This window comes from Anas platyrhynchos, chromosome 2, assembly GCF_047663525.1.
Source record: "Anas platyrhynchos isolate ZD024472 breed Pekin duck chromosome 2, IASCAAS_PekinDuck_T2T, whole genome shotgun sequence".
NCBI lineage: Eukaryota > Metazoa > Chordata > Aves > Anseriformes > Anatidae > Anas > Anas platyrhynchos.
Genome location: NC_092588.1, coordinates 22,673,712 through 22,701,256, shown reverse-complemented (window position 1 = coordinate 22,701,256; position 27,545 = coordinate 22,673,712). Strand labels below are relative to the sequence as shown.

The 27,545-nt window shown below is 38.8% G+C and overlaps 1 protein-coding gene across 1 annotated transcript in view; it reads right to left on the bottom strand.

The window, feature by feature from the left end:
* Positions 1–27,545, bottom strand: part of STK3 (serine/threonine kinase 3) — a 138,205-nt gene that overhangs the window by 84,166 nt on the left and 26,494 nt on the right. Inside the window, exons 5-6 of the mRNA XM_038173783.2 lie at positions 26,205–26,369; positions 25,626–25,793 (exon numbers count right to left, since the gene is read on the bottom strand). Of these exons, the coding sequence (XP_038029711.1) occupies positions 25,626–25,793; positions 26,205–26,369 (333 nt within the window). The remainder of the gene's footprint in view (positions 1–25,625; positions 25,794–26,204; positions 26,370–27,545) is intronic.

Below are 27,545 nucleotides of genomic sequence, written 5' to 3'. Positions count from 1 at the left end.
ACTCTATTCTACCAAAAATCACACACAAAACAGCTTCAGAATGGCACAATGAAAATTTGTGCATGATTGGAAAATCTTTGCTGCCACCACCTTCCTATTCTCCCAGTGTTCACACAAACCATCCGCACACATTCCCTAAATGTTCACCCAACAAAGCCTGAAAAAGCATGGTATTTTCCCCACATCTGACTTACAAATTCAGCAGAATGGCACATTACACAACGATGAAATGAAAGAACGAAGTCTTCCCAACACTCCATGTTGTCCTTCAAATTGTTTTCTCTCCCTGGAACAGACCCTTGGCTTCTGATTTTTTGTGGATTACGTTAGGACCTAGATCTTAGATCTAAGAGTCAATACTTCAAGAAGTTACAAAGAACACAGAAGAAAGCAGTCACTGAAACTAGCCATGTCACAACCAGTACAGAACCTTGCTAGAAAAATGATCTCCACACCGTGACTGTAAAAGCTACAGTGGCTGACTGCTCACGGGGATCTCCAAAGGTGATGTTGTTAACAGCAAAGGAAAATCATCATGTTAGGGCAAACCACGTAGGCAAACAGAACGACCACACCCACCAAAAGAAACATAAAACACTAAGGGGCAATTCTTGAAACAACATTCGCTGTTTCCTACTTCATTCACGAATGGCAACCAACAGGAGTTTGGGATCGATTTTTGCTTTATCTCAAGGTGAAATGACTCATTCCTTTGCGGTGTTCCAACTACGAACAAAAATTTAACTACAAGATTTCAGATATTGAACACCTACAATCCACTGAAATAATCGAGGAGTGTAATTAATTACAGAAGATTTTATAATTCTATGACTAGACCACTAGTAACTGAACACTACCTCCTTATGTCTCAAAGCTTCCATCTTCCTTCAAGCAAAGTTGGAAAGCACCTTCTCCTATCTGTGCCCCACTAACACACAGTATTAGGAGAACACAAGACTCAGAAGTGTGGTCTTTCCAGATGCCAGGTATGTACAGAGAACAATATTATTCTCCTTACCTATTGGGGAGAGCACTGGAACTCTTAGCTAGTTTCTCAGAAATACCATGTACACTGTAGCCCCTTAATTTCATTTTTATATTAGTGTAAATGTTATCTACAGCCCTTCCTGTAAGGGAATGCAATTACTAGTGCAAATCTAGCTTTTTTTCTCCCCTACTCTGTAGGCCATGATGCAGATACAAGCTGTAGGAGGCCTAATGAAGTACAGTCTGAACATTTGAATCACCAAATGAAAAGAGAAGTAGAACCATAATACAATATTACTTACACAATTACACTAATCTTGCATTTTAAAATATCACCTTTTAAAGCCAAACTGAATATTGCAACTAAAAGAGCAAAGGCAAAGTTAAAAACTCAAATATACCATTGGAACTGATACTTGATGGCACCTGGTTATTTTGGATGCAAGCACTGCTCTCTGAAACAGAGAGCAGCAAGAATGAACCACGTAACAGCAATCAAAATTGATACTACCAAATCAGTCCCAACAGAGGTAAAATAAAACACCAAATCCTGGACAGTAATCAAAAAAGTTATCCTTCTGAAACAGCAATGCCGCTGATGAAATTTGAATTGGTAACGATTGGTCATGATTTAATAACTCACAGGCAATACAACCTAAGGAAGATTCTCCCAGAGGGGCCAAAGCTCCAAAGACAAAGCACACACAAAATCCAAATGCCATTTTTTATTTCTAAGAGGTAAGACACTAACAGGTAAAGTGAACTGTGAGCCAAAAGTTGGCTCCCCATATTTTCAGTTTTATTTATCAAACTGGAAAAATCTTTCCAACTTTCTCTTTTCCTGTATAAGACCAAAACTATGAGATGTTCTGTTTGTATTACAATTACACTAATTCAATGCAGGTCACTTGCTTTTTACTGAGTCCAGATGACATTTAGTAAACTAAACATTGGCCAATTAGCTTAAAAAAAAGGGGGGGGGGAGCTCTGATTGCCGCTGGGTAGGTCATACAGTGGCTACAGAATACAATTGCTTGAATTACATTTTGACTAACATCAAAACATAGAACTGAAGCTAAAAACTACTTATTTTTCCTGCACGCCTTCTGGATTTCTCACATTTGGATGTACTCATTTAAAAGCCATCTCTTCCTGCCATCCCAGTAGGTGATAGACAGGAACAGACTCACCAGAAGTTTGCTGTTTCCTCTTTCTCTACTCATTTTTTTTAATGTATTTTTATTATTATAAAAACTACAAACAATGTAGTTTCCACTTCGTTTTTAATATCCCAAGTGGCTAACTAACCTTCTCAAGCCTGCTCATTTGAACTTCCCGCAGTAAAAAAGAAAAACATAGCCCTGGAGATTTGGTGAACACTAAAAATAATAATTGTCTAAGCCTCTTCTATTTCTGCAATAACATTTGTATTCTTAAATCAACCTGAACTGACATGTAATTAGCCATACAATAACCTTTACTGATAATGCAGAGAAACTAGTTCCAGAGGGGTAGGAAAATCCTCAAACTTATCTCCAAAAAGCAAATAAACAATATGTCTTTGTTAATGTCTTTTTCATGATCAAAGGCAGAGATTATTCTGACAAAACCACTAGCTATAAAATAACTAAAACCTGCACTACTAAATAAAACAGCAAGTTAGACCTACTGTAACTGACTGTAAATCTATCATTGATATTGTTTCTACCCATTTCTGGATTTGACATGATTTTTTCCAAAGATTTACACTTCTAAAATAGTATTATCAACTGTTAAAAGTAATAAGTATTTTAAAATAGTAGCCCAGTTAGTAGCTTATTCTACTCTGCATTGAATGATGTGTTTGTTATTATTTGCAACATCTCAAGGTGTTTCTATCCATCTTTACTTTCTCCCAACATGACCTACTTACTTTTTAACAAACTTCACCAAATACAGAAAACAGACCATAATGCAATACACACTAAGTAGATGCCATTACTGATCTCCAAACCTGGTCATTATCTTCACAATACCCTACATCCTAAGCGAAGTAACAGAGTTCAAGCAGATGAACTCCTCAGCTGCATGCACATGATGTCACTCTACAGTACTAAAAAAAAAAAAAAAAAAAGTGAATTAAGAAAAATTTGTAAGAATTTCATGAAGAAAAAAACCCAAAATTTAAAATGTAAAATTTTGAACCTAGAAAAATACATATACTGAGATAAAAAGGTTTGTAGTAGTAGGAATTGACCTCCAAGTTTCTTTGCTTAAGCCAAGTTTTAAACAAATATGAAGGCAGAATATAAAAAAATAAAAAGCAGGCGTCCATTAAGATTCCCAAATTACTTAACCTAGAATGTTTCATTTCAGCAGTGACAAAGTTTTACAGGTTTTGGTTCTGATCCATGCTCAGTGTTGTACTGCCTTGTCCAACACTCTACTTACTAATCACATTTTCTTAACTTTTTTAAGGGTCTCATTTAGCCTGTTGCATTTTGTTCCATTCAAAGACTCTTATCATAGCTTCCATAAGTGAGTGATACTAAGGAGAAAAAAATCAAAAGCAAAGCTCCGTAACTGTAGGTAGAGACAGAAATAACATTCCTTCACAAAGAAGCTTAGGGAGCAAAAATTTACAACCTGTGTTACTGGAAAAATTTCAGTTCAGCGATGCGGCTGTTGTAATCACTCAAGTATGCAAACAATACAGCAATGGCTCAAGCAGTGACTAGAAACACTGATATCATATAAATGGGCCATATCATACCCTTAATTCCTAGCAGCTTGTCCCAGGTTTCTACAAAAAGGCCTCAAGGCAGAAAGGCTAGGGAAGAAATCGCAACTGCAGAGGTTCTTCAAGACATGGCAGCTGTATACAGTTACATATAAATGCCTTCCTTCATCCTTGAACAGATATGTTGATATTCATACTCCTGGCTCTTCCAGAAATAATGATCTACTTCCAGTGAACTACACAGTTCACATGAAAAGCAGCTCAAAGAGCACCTTGTCAAGAGTTATCTCACTTGAGCAGCCTCTGAATAGCATCATGTTTTGCAACAAATTCGTGAATCTATCAAGCAAAGGTTTGCAGATCTGAGAAAGATATGCTTTGAAAATGCTGAAGATCTCACCTCTCTCTTTCTCTCTAATTGTATGTATTCATTCATTCCACTCCAACAGCTTCACAGAAATGCATCTATCCAACACGATGGTCCTCAGCTTGAGAAAACAGTACTTAAAGAGCTCCATAGAGCAGACAATAGAAGCAAAAGAACTTGACAGGCAAATAGAAAAATAAAGCACGCCTGACATCTACAATGTTAGCTGTGGGATGCATGCAGTTCTGGAAAAACATCAGCTGGTTAACTTCCCAATGTAAGAAAACAGCTTAATCCTAATGAAAGATGGCAGTACGAGTAAGAAAATTAACTGAAACGTTGCATTCCCTTTTGCAGATCAAAGGTCAACAAAAAGGAGGATTATATTAGAAGGTGTAGATGGAAGCAAATGGCTACAAATTCAAAAGAATTTTTGAGAGATGCCACAGAATCACAGAGTGGCTGAGGCTGGCAGGAATCTCTGGAAGCCATCTGGTCCCACCCAAAGGAAGGTGCCCAGGACTACATCCAGCTGGCTTCTGAAAGTCTCCAAGGAGGAAGACTCCACAATCTCTTAACAACCTGTTGTACCAATGCTCTGTCACTTACACAGTTTAAAAAAAATAAAAATTGAGTCCTTATGTTCAGAGAGAGCCTCCTAATTTCCAGTTTTCCCCACCAGCCCTGAGCACCTCCAGGGATGGGGCACCCACAGCTTCTCTGGGCAGCCTGTGCCAGGGCCTCACCACCCTCTGAGTAAAGAGCTTCTGCCTCATATTTAATCTACATCTCCCCTCTTTTAGTTTAAAGCCATTCCCTCTTTCCCTGCCACTACAGCCCTTGACACAGAGTCCCTCCCCAGCTTTCCTGCAGCCCCCTTTAGGCACTGGCAGGCCGCTGTAAGCTCTGCCCAGGGACTTCTCCAGGCTGAACAACCCCAGCTCCCTCAGTCTGTCTGTGTAGGAGAGGGGCTCCAGCCCTGTGAGCATCCCCATAGCCCTTCTCTGGGCTCACTCCAACAAGTTCATGTCCGCCTTGTGCTGGGGGCCCCAGAGCTGAATGCAGGGCTCCAGGTGAGGTCTCACGAGAGCAGAGCAGAGGGGGACAATCACCTCCCTCACCCTGCTGGCCATGCTGCTTTTGGTGCAGCCCAGGCTACGGTTGGTTTTCTGGGCTGCAAGCGCACGTTGCTGGCTCATATCAAGCTTCTCGTCTACCACCACCCCCAGGTCCTCCTCAGGGCTGCTCTCAATCTATTCTCCTCCCAACCTGTATTTGTGCTTGGGATTGCCCTGGGTCCTGATACAGGACCTTGCACTTGGCCTTGTTGAACCTCACAAGGCTCACACAGGCCCACCTCTCAGGCCTGCCCAGGTCCCTCTGGATGGCAGCCCTTCCCTCCAGCGTGTTGACCACACCACACAGCTTGGTGTCATTAGCAGACTTGCTGAGCATGTGCTCAATCTCATTGTTCACATCAACAACAAAGGTGTCAGTGGCTCATGTTCAACTTGGCGTCCACAAGGATCCCCAGGCCCTTTCCTGCCAAGCTGCTTTCCAGCTGCGCAGGCCCTACCCTGTACTGGAGCACGTGGCTGTTCCTGCCCTGGTGCCTTCAACATCAGCCTTTGATGCTACTGCAGAGCAGAATCTCTCAGTACAAGAAAAAGAAATTCACTGTACTCTTAATCAGTTCTAATTGTGATTAGGGACAAGATAAAAAATACCTTCTCCACTTGCAAAGCTGAAATTACGTACCTGCCATATCACAAAGCTTAAGTGAGAAACCACTTTCCTTATTTCAGCACTCTAGAACTCGAGAAAGATATGGGGATATATTCACAATGAATACAGAAAAATCTTGTCTTCTTGATGCTGAAAGTACAACGGGTACAGGTTCCTCAGGAGTATCTGAAGCAGAACCATGCATATGCTACCCCTGTGAATCTGAATCACATTTCAGAAGGACACACTGATCTATAAACTTCAGCAAACAGATCCAGAACATAAGGCCAAGACCACCTACCTGCACTGACAGAATCCAAGCAGACTGGGGAGCTAAGGGAATATCTCGGGTATGTTCCAGCACACTTCTTAGCTGACCAGGACTCCTAGCACTCAAACACAGCATGACAACTGAATTAAAACACTACCTCAGGGGAACCAATAAAGGGAGAAGAGATAAAAATCTGAAAAGAAGGCCTGACACAGAATAGGGAAAATTGTTACTTTCTTTGCTTTTCTTCAGTGGGAAAAAAAAAAAAAAAAGAAAAAAAACATACTATGGCAAGTCCCTAGTCTCAAAGGGTCAGTCTTGAAACATTGCCTCAGATCTACTGTCTGAAAACTGTCAGAAGCTGATCCTGAGAAATATTACGTTACTGTATATATCTGAGATGAAAAGATAGAAAGTAAGCATAGTGGCCCCACACTTCCATAGTGACTTGAACCTCCTTTGACTTCTTGCGTCTTTCTTTTGGCAACATTCCTCTCATAAAAGAGATCATATGTACATCTGACCAACAACAGCAATGTCCTCAGGCCACAGCAGAGCTCTGATGTTGACAGTTTCTGGTGTTGTTGATGGGAGATGGAAGATAGTGGCATCCTTTTGCAAGGACAGGAATAGCACACTGTACATGTGGATTCCAGACATCCAGTGCACTCATCCATACCAAAACAATACACTGATATAAACCAGAAGTCATCGTACAACTTTGCATTAGGAGTGCCATGACTGTACCTACAATATCTACATCTTTCTTGGCCCTTAAAATTTTCTGGAACAGTCTTTCCTCTATCCCTGTTTTTTGAGCCATATACAGACTTGTATCTTCCTTCTGGAATCCTATGTGTGTAGCCTAACATCAGGATGTAAACTGCAATTTTACAAACCCATTTCAAGGCAGAGTAAGGAGAGCAACAGGATCAGAGGATGGAAAGCTGATGAGGACTACTGGCTCAACCTTCAGGGAGAGAAAGTCTGGGTGCTCTACCTGAAGATATGGCAGTCAGCCAAAAAGCACCAAGCACAAGTAATAAAGCAAGAGTTTCTCTAGAACAGGCAGCAAGACCAGAAAGCACAGAGGGTGAGCAATATCTTGATGATTCCTCTTGCATTTTTCTCTTGGCTCCTTACATGGAGCTACACAGGGCAATGTTCTGAAACAATGACTCAGAACCAGCATAGCATACCCCAACATGCCTTTCTGATGCCATTGCCCAAGCCACTGCACAACTAAGGCACCAACAAACCAAATGGTTTTGGTGAATTAGCTTCTTTGTCCAAAAATGGATACAACCACTGAAGAAAGAAAGAAGCCTTTCTCGGTTAACAGGAACACAAAGATTCAGCTAGGAATGCTGTAAGGATGATTAAATAAGCTATCCGAGAAGAATAAAGAGCACTACCTTGGATCAAAGGCAGTGAAGATCTCACTCATAAAAGCTTTTATTTCAAGCAGGAGCAAATTCTGAAGACAATCCTAACCCAACTGACATATGAAAGTAAAGGGAGATATGAGATTACTACAACCTTCCTCTACATTCAGGAAACTAGAAAGAGCATGCCTGTTACAGATTGCTAGGCTGAAATGTCTTACTGAGTTAGGCTGACAAAAGCACTTGAATGAAGAGAAAATTCCATGAAGAGAAAAGCAAGGCAAATAATGCAGTAGCATGAGTTGAAACTCAGAGATTCAACTAAAAATCTTGATTTTACATACATGCAAACCGTGTAGCCGACCAGGACTAAATCCATACAGAGGTTCAATGCCTGTGATTATATTTTTGATGTAACAATATCCAACAACTAAAGAACAGAAGTTAAGAAGTGTGAATTTGTGTAGCCAGATTAATATGTAATGATTTACCAGGAACTCCGGTGAATTGTGCTCCAAAGGAAATAGTTGGCATCTGATAAATGTTGGGAATGCGTAACTAGAAAGACCATGTAAACAATGAGTATCCTCTACATACTAGTTTAGCATTCCTAAGACACTCCACTCTCAGTAATAAAACTGACAGAGCCTCCGTTTAGATGGAGATTTAAGTTAACCGTAGGTGTCAGGCACAAACATTTGGTAACAGCTATACAGACAGTTCACAGTCTTGGTCAGTAACAAGACAGCATGCACATTATTGAACGAATTAGCATTAGTAAGCACAGAAATTTAAAAGAATTATAAAAACTGCAATTCTTGTCCACCTGAAAATGCCCATTATGATATAGTTACTGTAACATGTCACCAAAAAAATAATATAAATGTATGCATATAACACGTGTACATAAGTATATACACATATGTAATACATGCTTATGTGTAGTGTGTATATACATATGTATCTATACACACAAATTTTGTAAAAATTTCATTGTTTTCTTCTCCTTCACTGAAAGGAGACAGGATTCCCCTTGTTTCAAAGTAGCTTGTAACCATGGGAAAGAAATGATCAAGTACAAAATGCTCATCCTTCTCTGAAAACCCTGAGGCCCCTGACCATCCAGATATCTCCTAGAGCTAGTTTTTGAAATTCACTGGCTTGCTTCCAAATAAGACTTACACACATTTGTCTATCGAGGCTGCCTGAATCTGAGTTCAAGATACTCAGAAGAACATACACACAAGGTACAGAAGTTAAGAAAGGGTGAGTTCTTACAGTGTAAGAACTACATCACCTGATATACTTACACGCACACCCTAACCTTACAGCAACTGCTTGCTTTTTTTTTTTTTTTTTCCTTTAGGAAGCTGGCATGCAGTAACAATAAAATACAGCTGAAGCACATAAAACTGAAAAATTTGGAAGTAGAGGTTCCTGCAGTGAAGGAGATCACCAGGGCTGGATTCTCATATTCACTGAAGATCCTAACACAATGTATGATTATTTCATGGGAAAAAAAAAAGTATAATTAAAGGCAGGTGTAGAATGTGTTCTCCCCGTAACATGCAAGCTTCATATATACATAAAGACCAAAAATTTTTCTGTGGTTCAAGAGTCATTCAAACAATGAGTGACATTCAAATACAGACATGCAAATGCTGTTTTCACAGACATTGATAAAGAAACTATGAAACAGAGCAGCAATCCTACAGGAAAGACACATTGGTTGTGATAGCTCCATCCTCTGACTTCACCTCTTCTCTATTGCCTCCCTTTGCATATCCAGAGAACCAGGGAAAAGAGAGGAGGTGAATGCGTGGAAAATCAACGTGGAAATCAGCGAAACAGCCAGAAGTTCTGTGCTGATCTTGCCTAACAACACAGACCAAGTATCAGAGTCTGGCCTTAAATTATGGTGCAGGACCAGCCAAGCTTCAACTCAGCCATTACCCTTCGAAGCTTTGAAGGACTTGCCATGCCCGTCAAAAGACAACCTTCTTTTGAGAACCACTGTTCTATGGATTAAATACAGTGATTAAAAGTCAAAAGTCAAGCATACGTTTTTGAATTTTCTATAACAGCAAGTCACCTCCACTTTTCACAATGAGTATTCATCCAATGTCCTTAATTAAATTATAAATACACTTAACGATGAATTCAAGAAGCAATTACAAACAAACTTATCTTCGAAACCTGTCAGTTTCCATGAAGAACAGCAAAACACCACGCATCGCCTTCACATGCCACTCAGCATTAGGTTTCTCTGCCATTTGGACTTAATAACACCTCATACATATAAATGACTCTCTAAAGGAAGGAAAAGCCATCTTTGGTTGACTATCATTTGAACGGTTATTTGAACCCAGTAATCACACAATTCTTTCAAATTCTTATCGTATTACCAATATTTTATCAGAAACAGATGTTAGCAGCACAACTTAGTCAGAATTATTGAACAACTTTTCTTTCACTTTCATAACAAATTAGGCAATGCTTAGTTGATGCATCTGAAAAAAGTTACAGAATCACAAGCCCTCAGGCCAAGGACTGGGTGTCATAATTTAAACCATCACCAATTGAAATGCAAAGGCATAAGAACCATAACATATTACTTAGTAGAACAAATTTCTCTTGCAGATGATGATCTTCATTTCTGAATAAATTCTGAATTCTGAACAGCAACCAAAAGCCAATATTTTAGTGTCAAAAGTGTAGCAGAATTCTTACGAACTAACAGAAAATTCCCTTATCTCTACAAATAAGCACACAAACAAACACACAATTAAATACACAAGGACTCCTGTAATTTACTATTAGGCATGGGAAAGGGGGAGGAGAAAATACTAGGATCACAAAAATATAAAGAACAAGCAAATTCCTGTAATATTCTGTTAATACTTTTAAATGCTCCAGAATAATCCTACCAGCTAGCTAGCTGTCGAAGTCCAGAAGACCTAATTAACAGCAAGAAGATGTAAAGTAATTCAGAATTTGGAAAGCAAAAACCAGAACTATTTGTTATTCTTCTTTGGCAGAAGCAATCTTGGGGCGTGGAAGGGAAATGTAACTAACTATTTTGATTCTGAGAAGCATCCACAAATACGCAGAGTCCTCCTACTCATAGATAAAATAGAAGGATATAATGAAAGCCACAAGAAAAATATGTATGTATTTAACACTGAGATGCACCACTGTCATTTCAGGAGAAAACTGCGTTAATACAGTTTACACCAGAGTTATCTCTGATGGAAACAAAAAAAAAAAATCTACAGCATTATTACTCACAGGTTAACACCTAGTACAAGTTAACATCTTGTTTCTTTGCAAGTGGAACCTATTTATTAACCAATTAGTCTGGAGTTAAATATTCAGAAAGAATAACAGTTCCACAGTTAGTTTTGTGATAGCACCTCTGAAGTTGCTCTGTAAGGCTATTTATAAAAGCATAATTGTCAAAGGAAATGAAAGAAGGGAAAGACATCTGTCAGTCACCAAAATCCTGGAGTATCAAGTCATTTATTTTTGTAGCACGCACTTTTTGATCAAAGTAATGTTATAAAAGGAATAGGAAAAAAAAAAAAAAAAGAAAGAAATAAAAAGGTTACTATGCAATTGCCAGAGTTACTAGTCTATGGTCATCACAACTCTTCTGATAATTATGAGTTATTTATGTTACAAACCTAATTATGGCATTCCCTGTAAATGTTTTTCTTCCATTAACAGCAAATATTAACTTCATAGAAAACAAGTTCCCTTAAGATTTGAAAGAAAAATGAGAAAAGTGAGCCAACCATGTTTTTATTGTGTGCATACAGGTAAGCAAGCAAGGTAACACTAACCGGACTATCAAGCAGCAGTGGTGGAAAACAAACTCACCCAGTACATACAGTAGCACCTGAAGTATAAGCACAGTCATTAATGGCTTGTGAAAATTAACATTATACCCGACTGACTTAATCCATAATAAAAAGAAAAAACCAAAGCTCAAGAACTAGTCTACAAAAAAAAAAAAAAAAAAAAAAAAAAAAGCCAATGAGTGAAAGTAGCCCCAAAAAGCCAAAATAAGTTATAACAAAATCTATCTATGTAAGGTTTGTTAAAGATGTAAGATCAGAAACGAAGTCCTAACAATTCTTTTAAAAATAATAATGACAAATAACAATAATCAATCTTAAGTTAACACCACAGTTCTAACACCATTATTTAGAAGTGTAATTTTACCACTGCTCTGGAGCTAAATTAAAAGCTTAATATTTACAAAGAACAGGTCATAAAGAAAAGGAAACAAATGCAGGACAATTTTCATGAAAACTTTCTTTCCTGTGCATTTGTATGTACGCTAATGTTAAGCATATCCCCAGGGGCACCTGGGGATCAACTAAATCAACTAAAGTTGATTACTTTTATCAAATATGAGGAAATTGATTTCTATGATAATATATTTGCTGAATACAAAGCAAGCCTAATGGGATCAAATAGGCTTATTTGAGTCACCTGTCAGCCACTGATATGCACCAAGAATACACCAACAAAACAAACCACTTTCAAGAAGCACATAAATCAGAAGCAGGCAGTTTGGTTGCAAACAGGACACTTGTAACTGCAGCATGTTTTGGGATCACAGACAATACAGGACAAACCCAACAACAAAGGGCAACAGTTTGCTTTGACCCCCTTTTACATAAGTCAAACGTGCAAATGTGCGAAAGCAGGCCTGATGAGAGAACAGCTTTTGTGAGCAGTGAAAGATGTTAGGTCACTTAAACGTTATGCGTCATTCAGAAATAAAGGGTAACATAGACCATGAGAATGCAGTCTATGTCTAATCTCCTCTTACTTTCTTTGATGGAGCAAAGAACACCAAAGGCTTTTGGTCAAAATGATCAATGCCAATCAAAAGAGGAATCAGAGCACTTCTTCCCAAACTTTTTAGTTTCTTCCACCTAATTCTTTGACTAACATAAATACAAACAAGTAACCTTTCCGTTCTTTTGGGAGTCATTACTAGTAAGAGCTTAGGTACATCAAACATACTCTATATGTAGAGTTGTTCGTGCATCTCTGGCAGTATTCTAAAATAAATCATCTAAACCTAGTAATATTTCAAGACAGAAAGACAGCCTGCCTTTGCGGGAGCAGTTACTCCACAAAACCTCTACCTGCAGACATTTTAGTCCATGTATGCTAGAGTAAATTTCTTCCACCAGAAAGTTTTTTCAGCCTGTATCACCTCAATTAAACAATTTCTATTCTCTTTAAAAGCAGCTGTCAGCACACCTGAAGTGATACAATTTTGCTGATGTAAGAGATTCTTACCCCTGAAAAGGGAGGAGACTTCTCCCATGCTTCCCAGTCCTGCCTTCCTCCAACTGCATTAAACGAAAGCAACTCATTTTGTAAGAAAATGGCCACAATCTCAAAAAAGTTTGCTATTAAAATCAGAAATTTACATCAGTGCAGCGATGATAACAGACAAGTTTGTCAGCTATGACAAGCCCAAGACACTGTAAAACTGCGGGTGTGAAAATCCTTACGCATCTTAGAGCTGTTCCTTTACGTAACAGCTAGCCAGGTTAATTACATTGTACACTTCAAGTTGGAAGAAGAAGATAGCAAAGACCCAACACAGGTGGTTAGAGTCTGATTATTTTCTCAGTTAGCACTGAGAAAGTTTTGGGGGTTTCTTTTGACAAGATTTGTAAGTGTTCAAAATTTTTCTCTATACAGTTCAAACTCTGAAAAAATTGTCTTAAGTCAAAGCCGTGCTTTCATTTTGTTCAAGTTATCTGAAGAATCCCGGATGACAAAGGTTGCAGCTGAGGGTGTGACTGTGCTATTTCGGGATAGCTAGAACAGATGGGGACACGTCGTGGCAGTATCGATCTTCTGCATTCGTCAGGAAACCCTGTCCAGCTCCATTGGCCACCGCTCCCATCCTGCCAATTCTACCACAATCATCACTGTTGTCACACACACACACATCTAGCAGAGATGTGTTTGTCAGTATTATTCACACTTGCACAGTTTAGCCACATTACAGGCAAGTTGATCCAGGTGATTTTTAGCAAGGCTCATTTCCGATGACACCAAAGCCATCTTCAGAATCCTACTGCCAGATAAATACTGCAGAATACTCTTTCCCCTCCAGGCAAGTTATCTAAAACCAGAAATCATCAACTACAACCCTAGACCCATCAGCTTGCTGTAGGATTTCCAGTCTAGCAAGAACCTACTAGCTACTTTGTACTCAACATGTTTTCCCACCAAAAACCTCACATCACATCCAGTTGCTCCAGTCTCACCATTTGTTCAAATCGAAGTCAAAGGTGACCTAACAATTGACACAAATAAGAGAAGTTTTAAGGAACTTGGCATTGCTTTTCTACAGGACTTAATTACCTCTCAGTGTTGAGCAGCACGGTATTCAATAAAGTTCAGTTTCTTTTTTTCTTAAATTAGGAAATTGCACACACTCATTTTCACCCCAAAAAATAAGCGTTTACTCTTTCTGAATATGGAAACAGAAGTTTACACAACTGTGTTCCTCTGAACAATAAAGGCAAACAAAAACAAGATAGCGCTAACATTCTACCGTCTCCTGACGTAAAATTAAAGCATTCAAAGTGCTCACTCAGTTGCTCAAACTTTTCTCCAAAAGTGAAAGGACAATACAGGCAATGCTCACTTGTGTCTGCACGTACTCATCCAATGCCCTCTGTCCCCAGGCCAGGGTTCATCATTACAACATTCCTTAAGGAGTCATCTGCTTTAACAGGAGGGTTATTTCAACACATGCATGGTAGTTTCCCCATAAGTCTTGGGCTTGCTACCATGTGAGGCTCCAATAATGCAACTACTCAGTGTGCACAAAAGAAAAAAAGGAAAAAAAAAAGTAGCAGCAGAGAATACTGGGCTTCCACCTCTATTGCCAACTCTACAGTCATGGTTCCAGCACTCCCCAGGTACTGGGAAGTGCTGCAAGGGCCAACACATGTTCCCTAGAACATCTTCAGAATAGATCCCCACCAAAATATTCTTTTCTTCGATCAGATCACTTCATAAACTGTTCTAAATTTCTGGGGAAGAATGAAAAACACCACACACCTGACACTTCCTAGCCTCTCATGTATTTCTGTAATTCTCCCTAAATCAGAAGTTGTCTTGATAGTTCTGATTTGCTCCACGAGAACACATCAGGACGGCACGGAGTGCAGGAGCATGCTTGGCACAGGAGGCTTTTGTTAGCAGAATTCTTCAGGTAGGCACGCAATAAGTGCCGCTTCCAAGAGTTAATGCAGTTTTGCTTTTCTAAAACACAGACCAACGCATAAAGGCCATAACACATTAAGACAGGTATGGCATTCCAAACACCTCAAACAATCTTCACAATCAATGTGAATTCTCAGACACGGTAAAGAGGCACCGAAGAAAGCAGAAATCTGGAGGTAACGCTTGTGTTGGCTTGCTTTCTTTCCCAGGGGAACGTCAATAATGGAGAACTCACATCTGGAATAAGAACTTGGATCCATATAGTTTTGAAAACAGATCATGCTAGCTAACAAACGCAAACTTTTATTCCACTTTTGCAGGTAGACAATGCTGCTTTCTGCCATGGGATATTATTAAAAGTATTTCCTATACATTCTCTTATGGCATTTTTAAAATAACCTATAAAAACTGAAATCGATACAGAAAATTCTAATACAAAAAAATCACAAGTTGCATCCCCCGGTCAACGGAGTCAGTTCACAGACCGCTGACTGCGTGTTAGAGCTCTGTTTAAATATTTAGTCAGTAAAATAAAAGGCTGAAATGAAAAAGACAGGCTGGTTTCATTCTTCTCTAAAACCAGGGTGGTCTACGGGCAATTTTTTGATACCACTGGTGTTGCCGGGGAAACAAAATGAAAACAGGTGCCATCAAATACAAATTAAAGATTTAGTTCTATTTTAAACCACCTTAAAACAAAGTTTCCATAAACTTTTTAACTGATACTACTACAAATTTGACAATACTTTATAACAAGAAAAGGATTATAAGTTGTCTTTAGACCATCAAGTTTTAACTGAAACAAATTTAGTCTGATTGGCAACCTTTCCTTTTAAATAAATTTCTTACATTTATTATGCATCATCCTCTTTAAAAGTGACTGAGTGTACATTTTAAGGCAATATAATACCAAAACAGAAACTGGGTACATACAGTCTTAATAAGCTTTATCAATTCCAAATTTTACCTTCCTTTCAATTGAAGCAATTTTTAGTTTTTTAAACAGTCAGTATAAATTTAAAGAACAACAAAAAAAGAAATCTTACGGTGAGTAGTAATAGAAGCCTAATATTTTCCTCCTAATCTGACTGCGGTTTTCTGCCACATAATTCAAAATCAAATATCCCTCTAACCAAAACCCAAGTAAATGCACTTCTGCTTTTAAAAAGTGTATTAATGTATTAAGACTTGGGCCATACACTAGTCAAGTCTCCTTGACAAGGACTCTAGGTCTACCAACTATACAGAAATAAAACATTTTAAAGTTTAAGAAAAAAATGAACATATTCACTTGAACACAGAAGCGTTAATTCAAGCCACCAGTGATCTTTTAAAGATTTACCAAGTTCTTTTTTGGCTTAACAAGACACTAGTCACATGCAAAAATTAAGTGGACCTATTTCAATTAAAAGCAATGCACAAATTCCCTCTTCTATAAAGGTAGTTGCCAGACCTCCAAATAATTAAAAAAAAATCATCTTTTATGTTTTCTGTTAATCATAGAACTTGGAAGATGATGGAAATAAAAAGAAATTGATGCATGCATCATATATGTACATGTAAGGACATGTAGACATTTGTGTGTGTATATATGTGCATATATATAGCTATTCACCTACAGTTTTGAAATCCATGCTATACTTCACAATATGCTGCAGGTACTGTAGAATTTTTAGCAAAAGGAGTTCTCAGAAGTCTGTGCATAAATACACTGCCGAATATTTTTCCAAGTCCATTGTGCAAGGTAAAAATGAACTGAACAAACCACCCAGCATACAATTATGTGTACAGATGATGGAAAGGCTTATTCAAGCAGGAATGCTGTAATGTTAATTAATAAACAAGTCTTGTAACATACAACTTGTGATTCTAGTTTCAATGCATCTTGATGATTTACTACTGGTTGTCTATTTCAAATAAAATTTTCTTGAGATCATCAAGTTGCAGAATAGTTTTGCTTCGCACTTTGATCTATGTTTACAGTTTTCCTAACATCACAAATGAGCAGATTTACAGTGATTTAAAACTTCTGAATGAGCTTTTTGGTGGAGGGTTTTGTTTTTGTTTGTTTGTTTATTTCCAACATTCCTCCAGGGAGAAAGAGGCCAGCTCAGTAGTAGAGAATAACATTAACCCATGCCGTGCTAGGTTGGTTTGCTGAATATATTCCTGGCTTTAACCACAAGAACAGGTCCATCAAACAACTTTTACCAATGCTTTCAGATGTGCACTCGATGCAACATTCACTGAAGTCATCAAGAATCCTTCCACCTATTTCATGGCTTCATTCAGTCCCCACTTACTGTTCCAGTGTCTTTGAAAAGTAGTATTTCCAGGTCAAACATTTCCCTATTAATGTACCTTGCAAATAAATGGGTAGTATCATGGTATGGTCCTTTTTTCAGATTAGCACTTCTAAGAATTCGAATCATACACAGAAGATAGACAGCATTACATGAAACTAACCAACATCAAACTTCCCTTACAGTTATTTTAGTTAAAGTTTCAAGTTAACTCACTTGTGTGTAATTATGAAATTACTGTACTGATCCTCCGCTTACTTTGAAAGTGATTAATCAAAGTCAGAGAAAACCAACCATCAACTCAAATATGTTTCAAATTTCCTATTCAGGGGTAAGTCTAAAAAGATGAACCAATTTAATTTTAATTAAATCCTCATTTAGAAGCATGAAATAAATGTTTTCCATTTAATTCAAATTAAACTCCAGTTCCAGTCCAAATTTCAAATATTCTCAATTTCTGCTACTTTATTACACATGACAGATTAACATTTCCTTTTTGTGCACAGATGCAACCAACAAACCTGGTATCATAAAAAATAAAGAATGCATACTTTTAATAGTGATAAACTTATTTATCCTGCGCCAAATAATTCTATTGATTTCAAAGTGCAAGCAATGCTTGGTGTATAGGAACCTTCATTAAAATTCTATGCTAGACATGCCAAAAAGTGGGAAGAAATTATATTTATCACAAGAAACTGGCCTACACCAAGGGCGTACTGTCTGGGTTGACCTCCTCACTCATCAGAACACTCCCAGTAGTTTCCTCCTCTACATTCAGCCCACGGCAGAGTTGGTGACGAGCAAGTAAGCAAATTAAATCCTTTCAAAATCTGCTTCCTCCCTGAATCCTGTAGGCATTAAATATTCAAAAAAAAAGTCATACTTCTTTGGAATTCAACTTTGAAAGAAGAAAGCTGTGAACAAAAAAGAAATCAAGATACAAATCCTCGCTCAGTGATGGTATTAGTGTAAGTGCAACAACTGGTTTGAACCACAGAACACTACTACTGTCTTAAAAGCAAATTGCTACATATGCTGTTACTATATGGAATTGCATTTCTCATGGAGATTACGTGGGAAACAACTCCTTTGACACTGGACAAAAAAATGATATAAAGAACATTATTTTCTGTTAGACAGTACCAACTGTGCTCATTTTATTCTCAAAGTTAGTCCACCTATTTGAAATTGGGGTCCTATTTTGCTCCACAGGGGCAAATAGCTCACGAAACAACACTCTTCTTCAGCCACATGCTTGCCTAAGGCCCACTAGAAGTTTACCTCATGAAGTTCATCTTTAAATACTGTTGCTGTGGTACCGCTCAAAGAACGGATGAGGTGGGGAAGGAGGGAAGCTTTGCAGAGAACACATCTACCCTTAAAAAGTCTAGAAATCAGTCTCATTTTATTGATAGGCACCACTGGAAAAGTCCAAGAGGACAGGTAAGATGGGCTCCAACCTCGTCCTAGCACCATGTATCAGTGAGAACTAATTCTTGTTCTTCGGTCAGTTTCTGAACCAGTTCATCATGTGGCTGCCTAAATGTTCTTTGCAACAGAAATGGCAGGAAGAAAGCCCCTCTGAAGCTTTTTAAGGTCAGTTTAAAGCAAACACACTCCACACAAAGCTCGGAGACACCTAAAGGTCTCTCAACAGCTCTTTGCAAATTCTAGTCTTCTGCTTCAACCATATCACACCACAGAATTAAGTCACCACATATTAGCATATCTAACATACTATAGATGTACGTAATACAGTGTATCACAATTTATTAAGGAACTTAGAATGAACATGGCATCATGTTGGACAACACACACTAAAATCCTGTCTTGAGGACTCAAGTTTTAAGAAAATGACGAGACACAATGGAAGACCCAGTTCGAAATTCAAGGCTTTTGACACCGTCTCCCACAGCATTCTCCTCAAGAAACTGGCTGCTCTTGGCTTGGACTGGCGCACGCTTCGTTGGGTTAGAAACTGGCTGGATAGCCGGGCCCAAAGAGTTGTGGTAAATGGAGCCAAGTCCAGTTGGAGGCCAGTCACTAGTGGCGTCCCCCAGGGCTCGGTGCTGGGGCCGGTCCTCTTTAACATCTTCATCAATGATCTGGATGACGGCATTGAGTGCACCCTCAGTAAGTTTGCAGATGACACCAAGCTAGGTGCGTGTGTCGATCTGCTCGAGGGTAGGAAGGCTCTGCAGGAGGATCTGGATAGGCTGCACCGATGGGCTGAGGTCAACTGTATGAAGTTCAACAAGGCCAAGTGCTGGGTCCTGCACCTGGGGCGCAATAACCCCAAGCAGAACTACAGGCTGGGAGAGGAATGGTTGGAGAGCTGCCAGGCAGAGAAGGACCTGGGAGTGATGGTGGACAGTCGGCTGAATATGAGCCAGCAGTGTGCTCAGGTGGCCAAGAAGGCCAACGGCATCCTGGCTTGTATCAGAAACACTGTGACCAGCAGGGCTAGGGAGGTGATCGTCCCCCTGTACTCGGCTCTGGTGAGGCCGCACCTCGAGTACTGTGTTCAGTTTTGGGCCCCTCGCTACAAGAAGGACATCGAGGTGCTTGAGCGGGTCCAAAGAAGGGCGACGAAGCTGGTGAGGGGCCTGGAGAACAAGTCCTACGAGGAGCGGCTGAAGGAGCTGGGCTTGTTCAGCCTAGAGAAGAGGAGGCTCAGGGGTGACCTTATTGCTCTGTATAAGTACATTAAAGGAGGCTGTAGAGAGGTGGGGGTTGGCCTGTTCTCCCATGTGCCTGGTGACAGGACGAGGGGGAATGGGCTAAAGTTACGCCAGGGGAGTTTTAGGTTAGATGTTAGGAAGAATTTCTTTACTGAAAGGGTTGTTAGGCACTGGAACGGGCTGCCCAGGGAGGTGGTGGAGTCACCATCCCTGGAAGTCTTCAAAAGACGTTTAGATGTAGAGCTTAGGGATATGGTTTAGTGGGGACTGTTAGTGTTAGGTTAGAGGTTGGACTCGATGATCTTGAGGTCTCTTCCAACCTAGAAATTCTGTGATTCTGTGAAAAGGGGAGCCATTTTGCTGTTGTTCCTTTAACTACATGCATTCATAACCCTACCACTGACATTACTGCATGTGCTAGGGTCTCGTGCTTTTTTCCAAGTCTTATGATTTAACTATTTTAAAATAATCTTAGTACTTCCAGGCACTTGAAAGCACACAGTTTGCCTACAGTTAAATATCCTATCATAACACAGAAGCCACAACAGAAATTCCACAGAATTATGACCTCCCTGAGGAATCCCACTCAGAGAGTCCTACCACAACTCACTGCCTTCTTCCACAAGATTTTGAACAGGTAGTAAAGTAATAAACAGTAATATACAATCAACAATCCATATTTAAATCTCTTTAAATATTAACTCGCTCTATCTAGAAACAGCAGTCAAGATCTCCAGTTATAAATTAACAAGTGCCTCACAGAAAGTTTTTTAAAAGGGAATGACTTTTGGAAGTTACCTCAAACTCTTTTCTAAAGATAAGCAGAAGCACTAAAATAAGAAAATAGTATAATATACTTTTATAATGCTGCTCTAAATTGAAAGCATTAATGCTAATGTGACCTCTCAAATAAAACAATAGAAACTGATGAGACAATTTCATCTGCTGGAGAAGGGGAAAAAAAGGCAAGCATTCCCCCTATCTGAATTGGTTATATAGAAAATTATCTGACAATGACAAAAGGTTTTTGGTGTTTCCCCCCCACACCATCCTCAACTTCTGGCATAAGACGGTATAGAGGAAACCATTTACTCAATGATTAAAAACCAGTCTAAATCAGACAGTGATGCTCAACAGGACACCTTCCTTGGTTCTTGCAGCTTTACACAGCAATAATTCTCACTTCAAACTCCACTTTTAACGCAGTATGCTGAGAATAAATAACTGGGAAATGGTAGATTGTTATAAGATACATCAGGCATAAAAGGTTATTACAAACAGATTAGTCCAGGATGGAAATGACACAGGCTAAGCAGGAGGCATGGATAATCTGGGTAAGTGCCATGGAAAAATAAATATCATGATTGGACTTAAAGCAAATGGAAGCAGTTCAAATTGGCTTCCTCCAATTCACTGTAGAACATGTGATGCCCACATGGTCCATTTCCAACAAACCTCACCAGAAAGAAACAAAGGCCAATACTGTGAAGTGTTGAAAAACACATCTACCACCAGCTTCTTCCATACTGCAGCAACATGAATTATTGCAGCTGCCTGATAAGCATGAAAGATTTTTTTTTTTTGAGCTACCAGCATTTATCTGAAACGCTCCATCCTGTCAGTAAGTGTTGACCTTGCAAAGAAGAGCAAATTTTATGAAATACAGGCTGCAGTTTTACAGTCAGCCTACAAGGCTCAGTGCATAGCTGTGGCCAGAAGTAGTAACTCCACTCAAACCACTTCCCCCCTCCATCTACGTGCTCCTCTTGCTCAGCTCCAGCAGGTTTTCTGTCAGTTAGCTTCCCAGAAGACCAGTTCTTCTGCCCAACTCCTTGTGAGGCCACAAAAACGCCAGCGTTTGCTTACCAGAAAGGTCAGCAAGCAGGAGCTCCTGGCTAGGGACAGACATCTTTATAACCTGAAGCCCACACTTTAAGGGGCTTAAGTTGATCATGAAAATCACAGCCTCATGACAGTAAGTGACCATTGCATTAATATACTAAAAGAACATAAGGTAAGGGTGGTGGTCCTAGAGAAAGGGCCTCAAAAGCTGCCATTCTTAAGGTGTAAGATGAGCTTTATGGCAAAGTTAGTCTACTTCTTAACAAAAAGAAGTGTCAGCAATACGTAGATGGTGATCAGATAAAAACCCTGCAGCTTAAACAATCTTCCACCAAAAACAACTCATTTACATAACAAATTTGAGATCACAGCTTGATTAGCAAACACAGAAAACATATCAAAAGCACGTTACCAACTTGCACCATAAAGCACGATCAGAACTACTGCGGAAAAATAGAGCCAACCTTTGTCTTTCTACCAAAAGAAATAAAAAAAGAGACCTTTAGAAACAAACAGACATTAAAGACAGATATTGCAGGAAGAGGAGAGACTACACAAAGCAGTTAATGGTTTGAATTAAATTCAGACAGTGGTAGGAGGAATACTTTATCAGAACAGCCTGCACATATGCTGCAGTCCATAGGAAACACAGGAGCACAGCTGTTAAAGCCTCTCAGTGCAGGTTCAGAGTAGGAGCTTGAGTCTTGCTCTAGACCCACACAGAAGCCCCCTTAAATTAGCTCCACTATAATAAATTCAGAACTGCTCATCCCAGCACAGGAACCAAAGACAGATGCATACACTGTTACCCACATTAACCCTGGTCATTGCACTGACGACTGCAATCAGACTTCCAGCCCTGTTAAATTATCTAGGTTTCAGTGATGTTTTTTTTATTATTTTTTTTTTTGACTCAACAGCAGACTCACTGCCATTTCTAGCAACAGTATCACCACAGTTTAGGGTAACCTTGACAATGTCTGAATTTTTTCCCTATCTGAAAAACACTTCTTTGAGGAAAATTCGGAGAAAACACAGAAGTTTCCCTTACTAACAAAGCATACCATTATTACAGCACCAGCAAAAGCACAAAAAGGAACTCTGACACAAAATATGTGAGGCATTCTGTAATTCTTACATGAACAAAGCATTAGACTACCAGGCTTGCAAATAGTCTTGACCTTTGAGCTTCAAACCAAGTACAACAACAGCAGGTTATTTTGAACTCTGATTTGCCCCAGAAACAAGTGAAAATATCACTGATGACACTTACACAGTCAAGTACACTAAGCCACTAATACTTGAACAGAGAGGAACGGATTTTTTTTTCCCCCCACACCAAATTCCATTTTGCACCCCCTGCTTCTCATTCTTTCCCAGCTGAAACCAGCACAACCCCTCAGAGTAGCCAGAGTGTGGTTAAGCAGAGGAAGCTATGCTTGTTTGCATGGAATCTGCTATTTCCTCTCTGCCAAAACACTTGTTTAAAGAAGTCATGTAATATTTCTATTAAGCTGTAAATGCAGTTGACAAGGAAATAGCCTACTGGCAGTGCATTACCTTTGTGGCAGTGCCAACCAGCCTACAGCAAAATAGCGCACATGGTAATTTCAACATGCATTCCCAAGTAACAAAATTGTGCCTTACATAAATACCACAGAACTCCAACAACATCTAGAAAAAGCAATGAAAATTTACCCAAGCTTTCATGCTTGCCTATATCAATTCTGTGTCATAACTAAAACAAAGTAGGAAAGCATCTACATATGTCCAAATGTCCTGTGAAGCTGTATCATATGACACTGGGAAAACTATTGCAACTTAAATCTGTGTATTTCTTGTTAACCACTGTAACAACTCACTAATAAAAATTAAGAAAAACTCTAGGTATCAAATACATAAAAGACTACTAACTGCATACAAGCCCTTAAAAGCCATAACGTAATTTATTAACAAGAACACATGTTCTATGTAATCCAGAATTGTTGTGTTAAATTACTTTGGCCTTTGATAGCATTCATTTGATTACATGAATTAAACAGATTCACAAGCCTTCAAACTCAAACAGTGACCTTTGATTTATAAGCAGCTATTGTCACGCTTATAAAATCCTCACTGATAATGCAGTCCTCACCTTTCAACAGCTAGTGCAACTACACACAATTATGTCAAATGAACTCAGCTGTAATAAGGACAACTTCACTGAAAGTACAAGCAAGAAAGCCACCATGATAAAATTCAACTGATTCGTAATGAATAATTCTTCAAATACTTTTCCCCAATATGTCAGTTCATCTGAATTAAATTCCCATTGATATTGAAAACAAGCTACAGAGATGCTTATCCTGGTCTTCTTGGCTTTCATCTGAGTATTTTCAGTTTGGACACTAATTTTAAAATAGTTAGCTACCCAGAAAAAAAAAAAAAAAAAAAGTGGTGCAATGGTGCAAGAAAAACACTAAGTTTTGCAGTTGGAAACATTACATCATTTTGGAAACAAAACACTCACTAGCTTTAGCTGAGCTGCACAGTGGAAAAAAAATCAGGAAACATCTCAGGTCCAAAAAGCACAAACAAACAAGAACCCAATAGCACTAAATACACTTGAACTTACAAATGTGCTACCTGTCCTGGTTTCAGTTAGAACAGAATTAATTTTCTTCCTAGTAGCTGGTAGAATGCTATGTTTTGGCTTAGAATGAGAAGAGTGCTGATAACACCCCGATGCTTTAATTGTTGCAGAGCAGTGCTTATACTAAGCCAAGGACATCTCAGCCTTTTGCTCTGCCCTGCCAACGGGCAGGCTGGGGGTGCAGTAAGAGCTGGGAGGGGACAGACCCAGGACAGGTGACCCAAACTAGCCAAAGGGGTATTCCATACCATCTGACGTCATGCTAAACAATATATAGGGGTGGCTAGACGGGGGGACGGGGCCGGACTGCTCGGGGTTAGGCTGGGCATCGGTCAGCGAGTGGTGAGCAATTGCATTGTGCATCACTTGTTTGTACATATTATTATTATTTCCCTATTATCACCATATTATTATTATTGTTATTATTGTTATTATTATTTTGTTATTATTTTCCTGTCTTATTAAACTGTCTTTATCTCAACTCACGGGCTTCACTTTCCATTTCTCTCCCCCGTCCCAGAGAGGGAGGGGGGAGGGTGAGCGAACGGCTGCGTGGTGTTTAGCTGCCAGCCGGGTTAAACCACGACACTACCTTACAGTAATCACATATGAACAGCACCTTCTCTCTGAAGACTGCTGATATACTTTTATCGTGATCCTGATATACGACACATGAGCAAAAGAAAACTGAGCAAGATAATCTAACGCGTATACAATTTTCACAGCAAAGCACAAAGGTGAAAAATAATCTGCTTTTAACATAAAGTTTCTTTTTAGTACCAAATGGGTTTTAGGTGTAAACAATCCAAGAAAGGATTATTTATTGATGCTCAGTGTAGTTATTCTAGTGTTCATTTCAAAAAAGAAAACAAAAGCATGACTACCACTGGCAGCACTTATTCTTAGACAAGCATTTTTCCCTATGAACTTCTCAAGAGCAATTCCTTTATAAATGCTACTTCTCATAGAGTGAGTAATTCTATTTACATTTTTATTTTGCAAGAAGTAAATCGGTTCAGCAACAGACTGTAAGAGCTGGTTAAAAAAAAAAAAAAAAAGAGCTGCCAAAGGTTACTAACACCAGCAGTGCTCACACACAGCAATCCTAAATACTCTTCTAGATGACTTTTAAGTCAAAACTTACAAAGGAGGATGGCCTCTTGGTTATGGAACTCTACGAAGTGCAGCTGTAGTCTGAAACTGGCTCTATATGTTGCCTTAAGTCAGTTAAGCATTTACTGTTTTCTCTCTCCAGTGGAGATAATACTCTGACACCTTATAAACACATGCCAAAAAACAAACGGCAGCAAATAGGAAGCATCACAGCAAGTAGAAATCCCTAGTCATAAATTTCATCCATGAATGTACCATTTGATGACTCCAGTATTGGTACTTTTAAAAAATACAATTAGAAATAAATGCTAGGGCATACACTTACCCTCATTGGATGAATATCAGCATATGGAGGCTTTCCTTCAGCCATTTCTATTGACGTGATACCAAGGGACCAGATGTCTGCCACACAGTTATAGCCGATCTCCTGTATTACTTCTGGAGCCATCCAAAATGGAGTTCCTATAACAGTATTACGTTTTGCCATTGTATCCTGTAATTACATTATTTATGCAATTAAAACAGTGATGTTTATTTTCACGGATTCCTTTGATATTAGTTATATATTTAAAAATTAAAATTAGCTACCCTAAACTCAAATGGTAATGACAGCAATTAAGACCAAGCAGATTGAGGCTACCAGCCTCTAGAAGCTAAACAGGTGACAACGATCGTAAATCTTTAACAAAGCTTTAAAGCATAATCAACAACCATTTGAAGTACAACGGGTTATAATAGTAAAAAATAAAAAATAAAAATAAAAAATAGCCTTCCAATACATGAAATACTCAACCACTAGTTTCTTTTCAGACACAAAATTCAAGGCAGAGAAAGAGACAGAAGTATAAAAAAATGGTTAGCAGCACTAAAGCATTTTTAAAATCATCTTTCCACATGTACTTACTGTTAACTGGCCAGCTACACCAAAGTCAGCTAATTTTGCATGCCCTTCGGTGTTAAGAAGGATGTTTCCAGCCTTGATATCTCTATGTATTTTTCTCATAAAGTGCAAATATTCAAGTCCTTTAAGAGTCGATTTCAGAATAGTTGCAATTTCATCTTCTGTTAGCTGCAAGAAAACAAAACCATTTTCAGGTATATACATGGACTGTTTCTATACATTTAGGCTATTTAAAATATGATCGTTTCATAACGTTTATCACACCATGTACATGACATATTTTATAGACAGGAATATGCCCAATAGCATTTACAATTCAAAACTCTTTATCTAGTAACTTGACCCATATAGCCAGACTCTTACATGGCTAGAAACCAATTTGAGCAAGCAAGCTGCAAAATTAGCAAAGGGGCTGACTGATGCAGATCAGGTAGCAGAATATGCAATATTCTCTTGCCTGTCAATCAAACATTATTGCTTTTTATACATTGCCATCCTTCATAAAAGGATCTGCTTTTGTTCATCAGCAATTCCTAACTCTGCATCCCTTAGTAGCTTCTTATTGCTAGCTATTTACAAATTAGAGGACGAACCAAGACCTTCTCCACCGAGAACAAACAAAAAACACAAGGGATAAAGGTGTACAGAAAATAGAGAAATAAATAAATACAAATAGACAACTAAATAAATATATTCTTCACAAACTTGGTAAAAAATAGTCATCACAGGGAGCTTGTTACTCATTACCTGTAGTGAGATAATGGAGATAATGTAGCTTGGAGAAATACAGGTTGTAATTGTTAGGAAGTTTGTCTCACTAACTGGTTTGCAGGACTCTGCTGAAGCTTGTCTTTTTAGATGTTCTTCTTTTCTTTTTGAGACTGGTCCTTTCATTTTACATGGAATATAAATAAATGCTCATTTTTGAAGATAAACATTTCTCACTCTGCCCGTGCTCCAACCTGACACAAAGCTGCAGAACTACACCCACACAGATGTGCCCCTATAACCTTCACAAAGTCCTACTTGGCCCAGAAAAAGGGCTACTAAGATGTCAGGATACTTTTATGCTAGAAGGTGCCAGTAACTATTATCACCTGTTCCTTTGATCCGTAGACAATTACAGAAATGACTGAGAATGGATGCCAACCAGATGCTACGTGCTTTTTCTTCCACCATTTTTCTTGCTTGTTGCCATCTGATGCAGAGAACGAATTCTTGAACTTTTGGGATCTTTTTAAATTACCTACATTATTCAACAATTGTTAGATGACATCCACACAGGAAGATATAATGGGTCTTTCATTTCAGCCACAAACACTGTATCCTTTAAAATATCTTCCA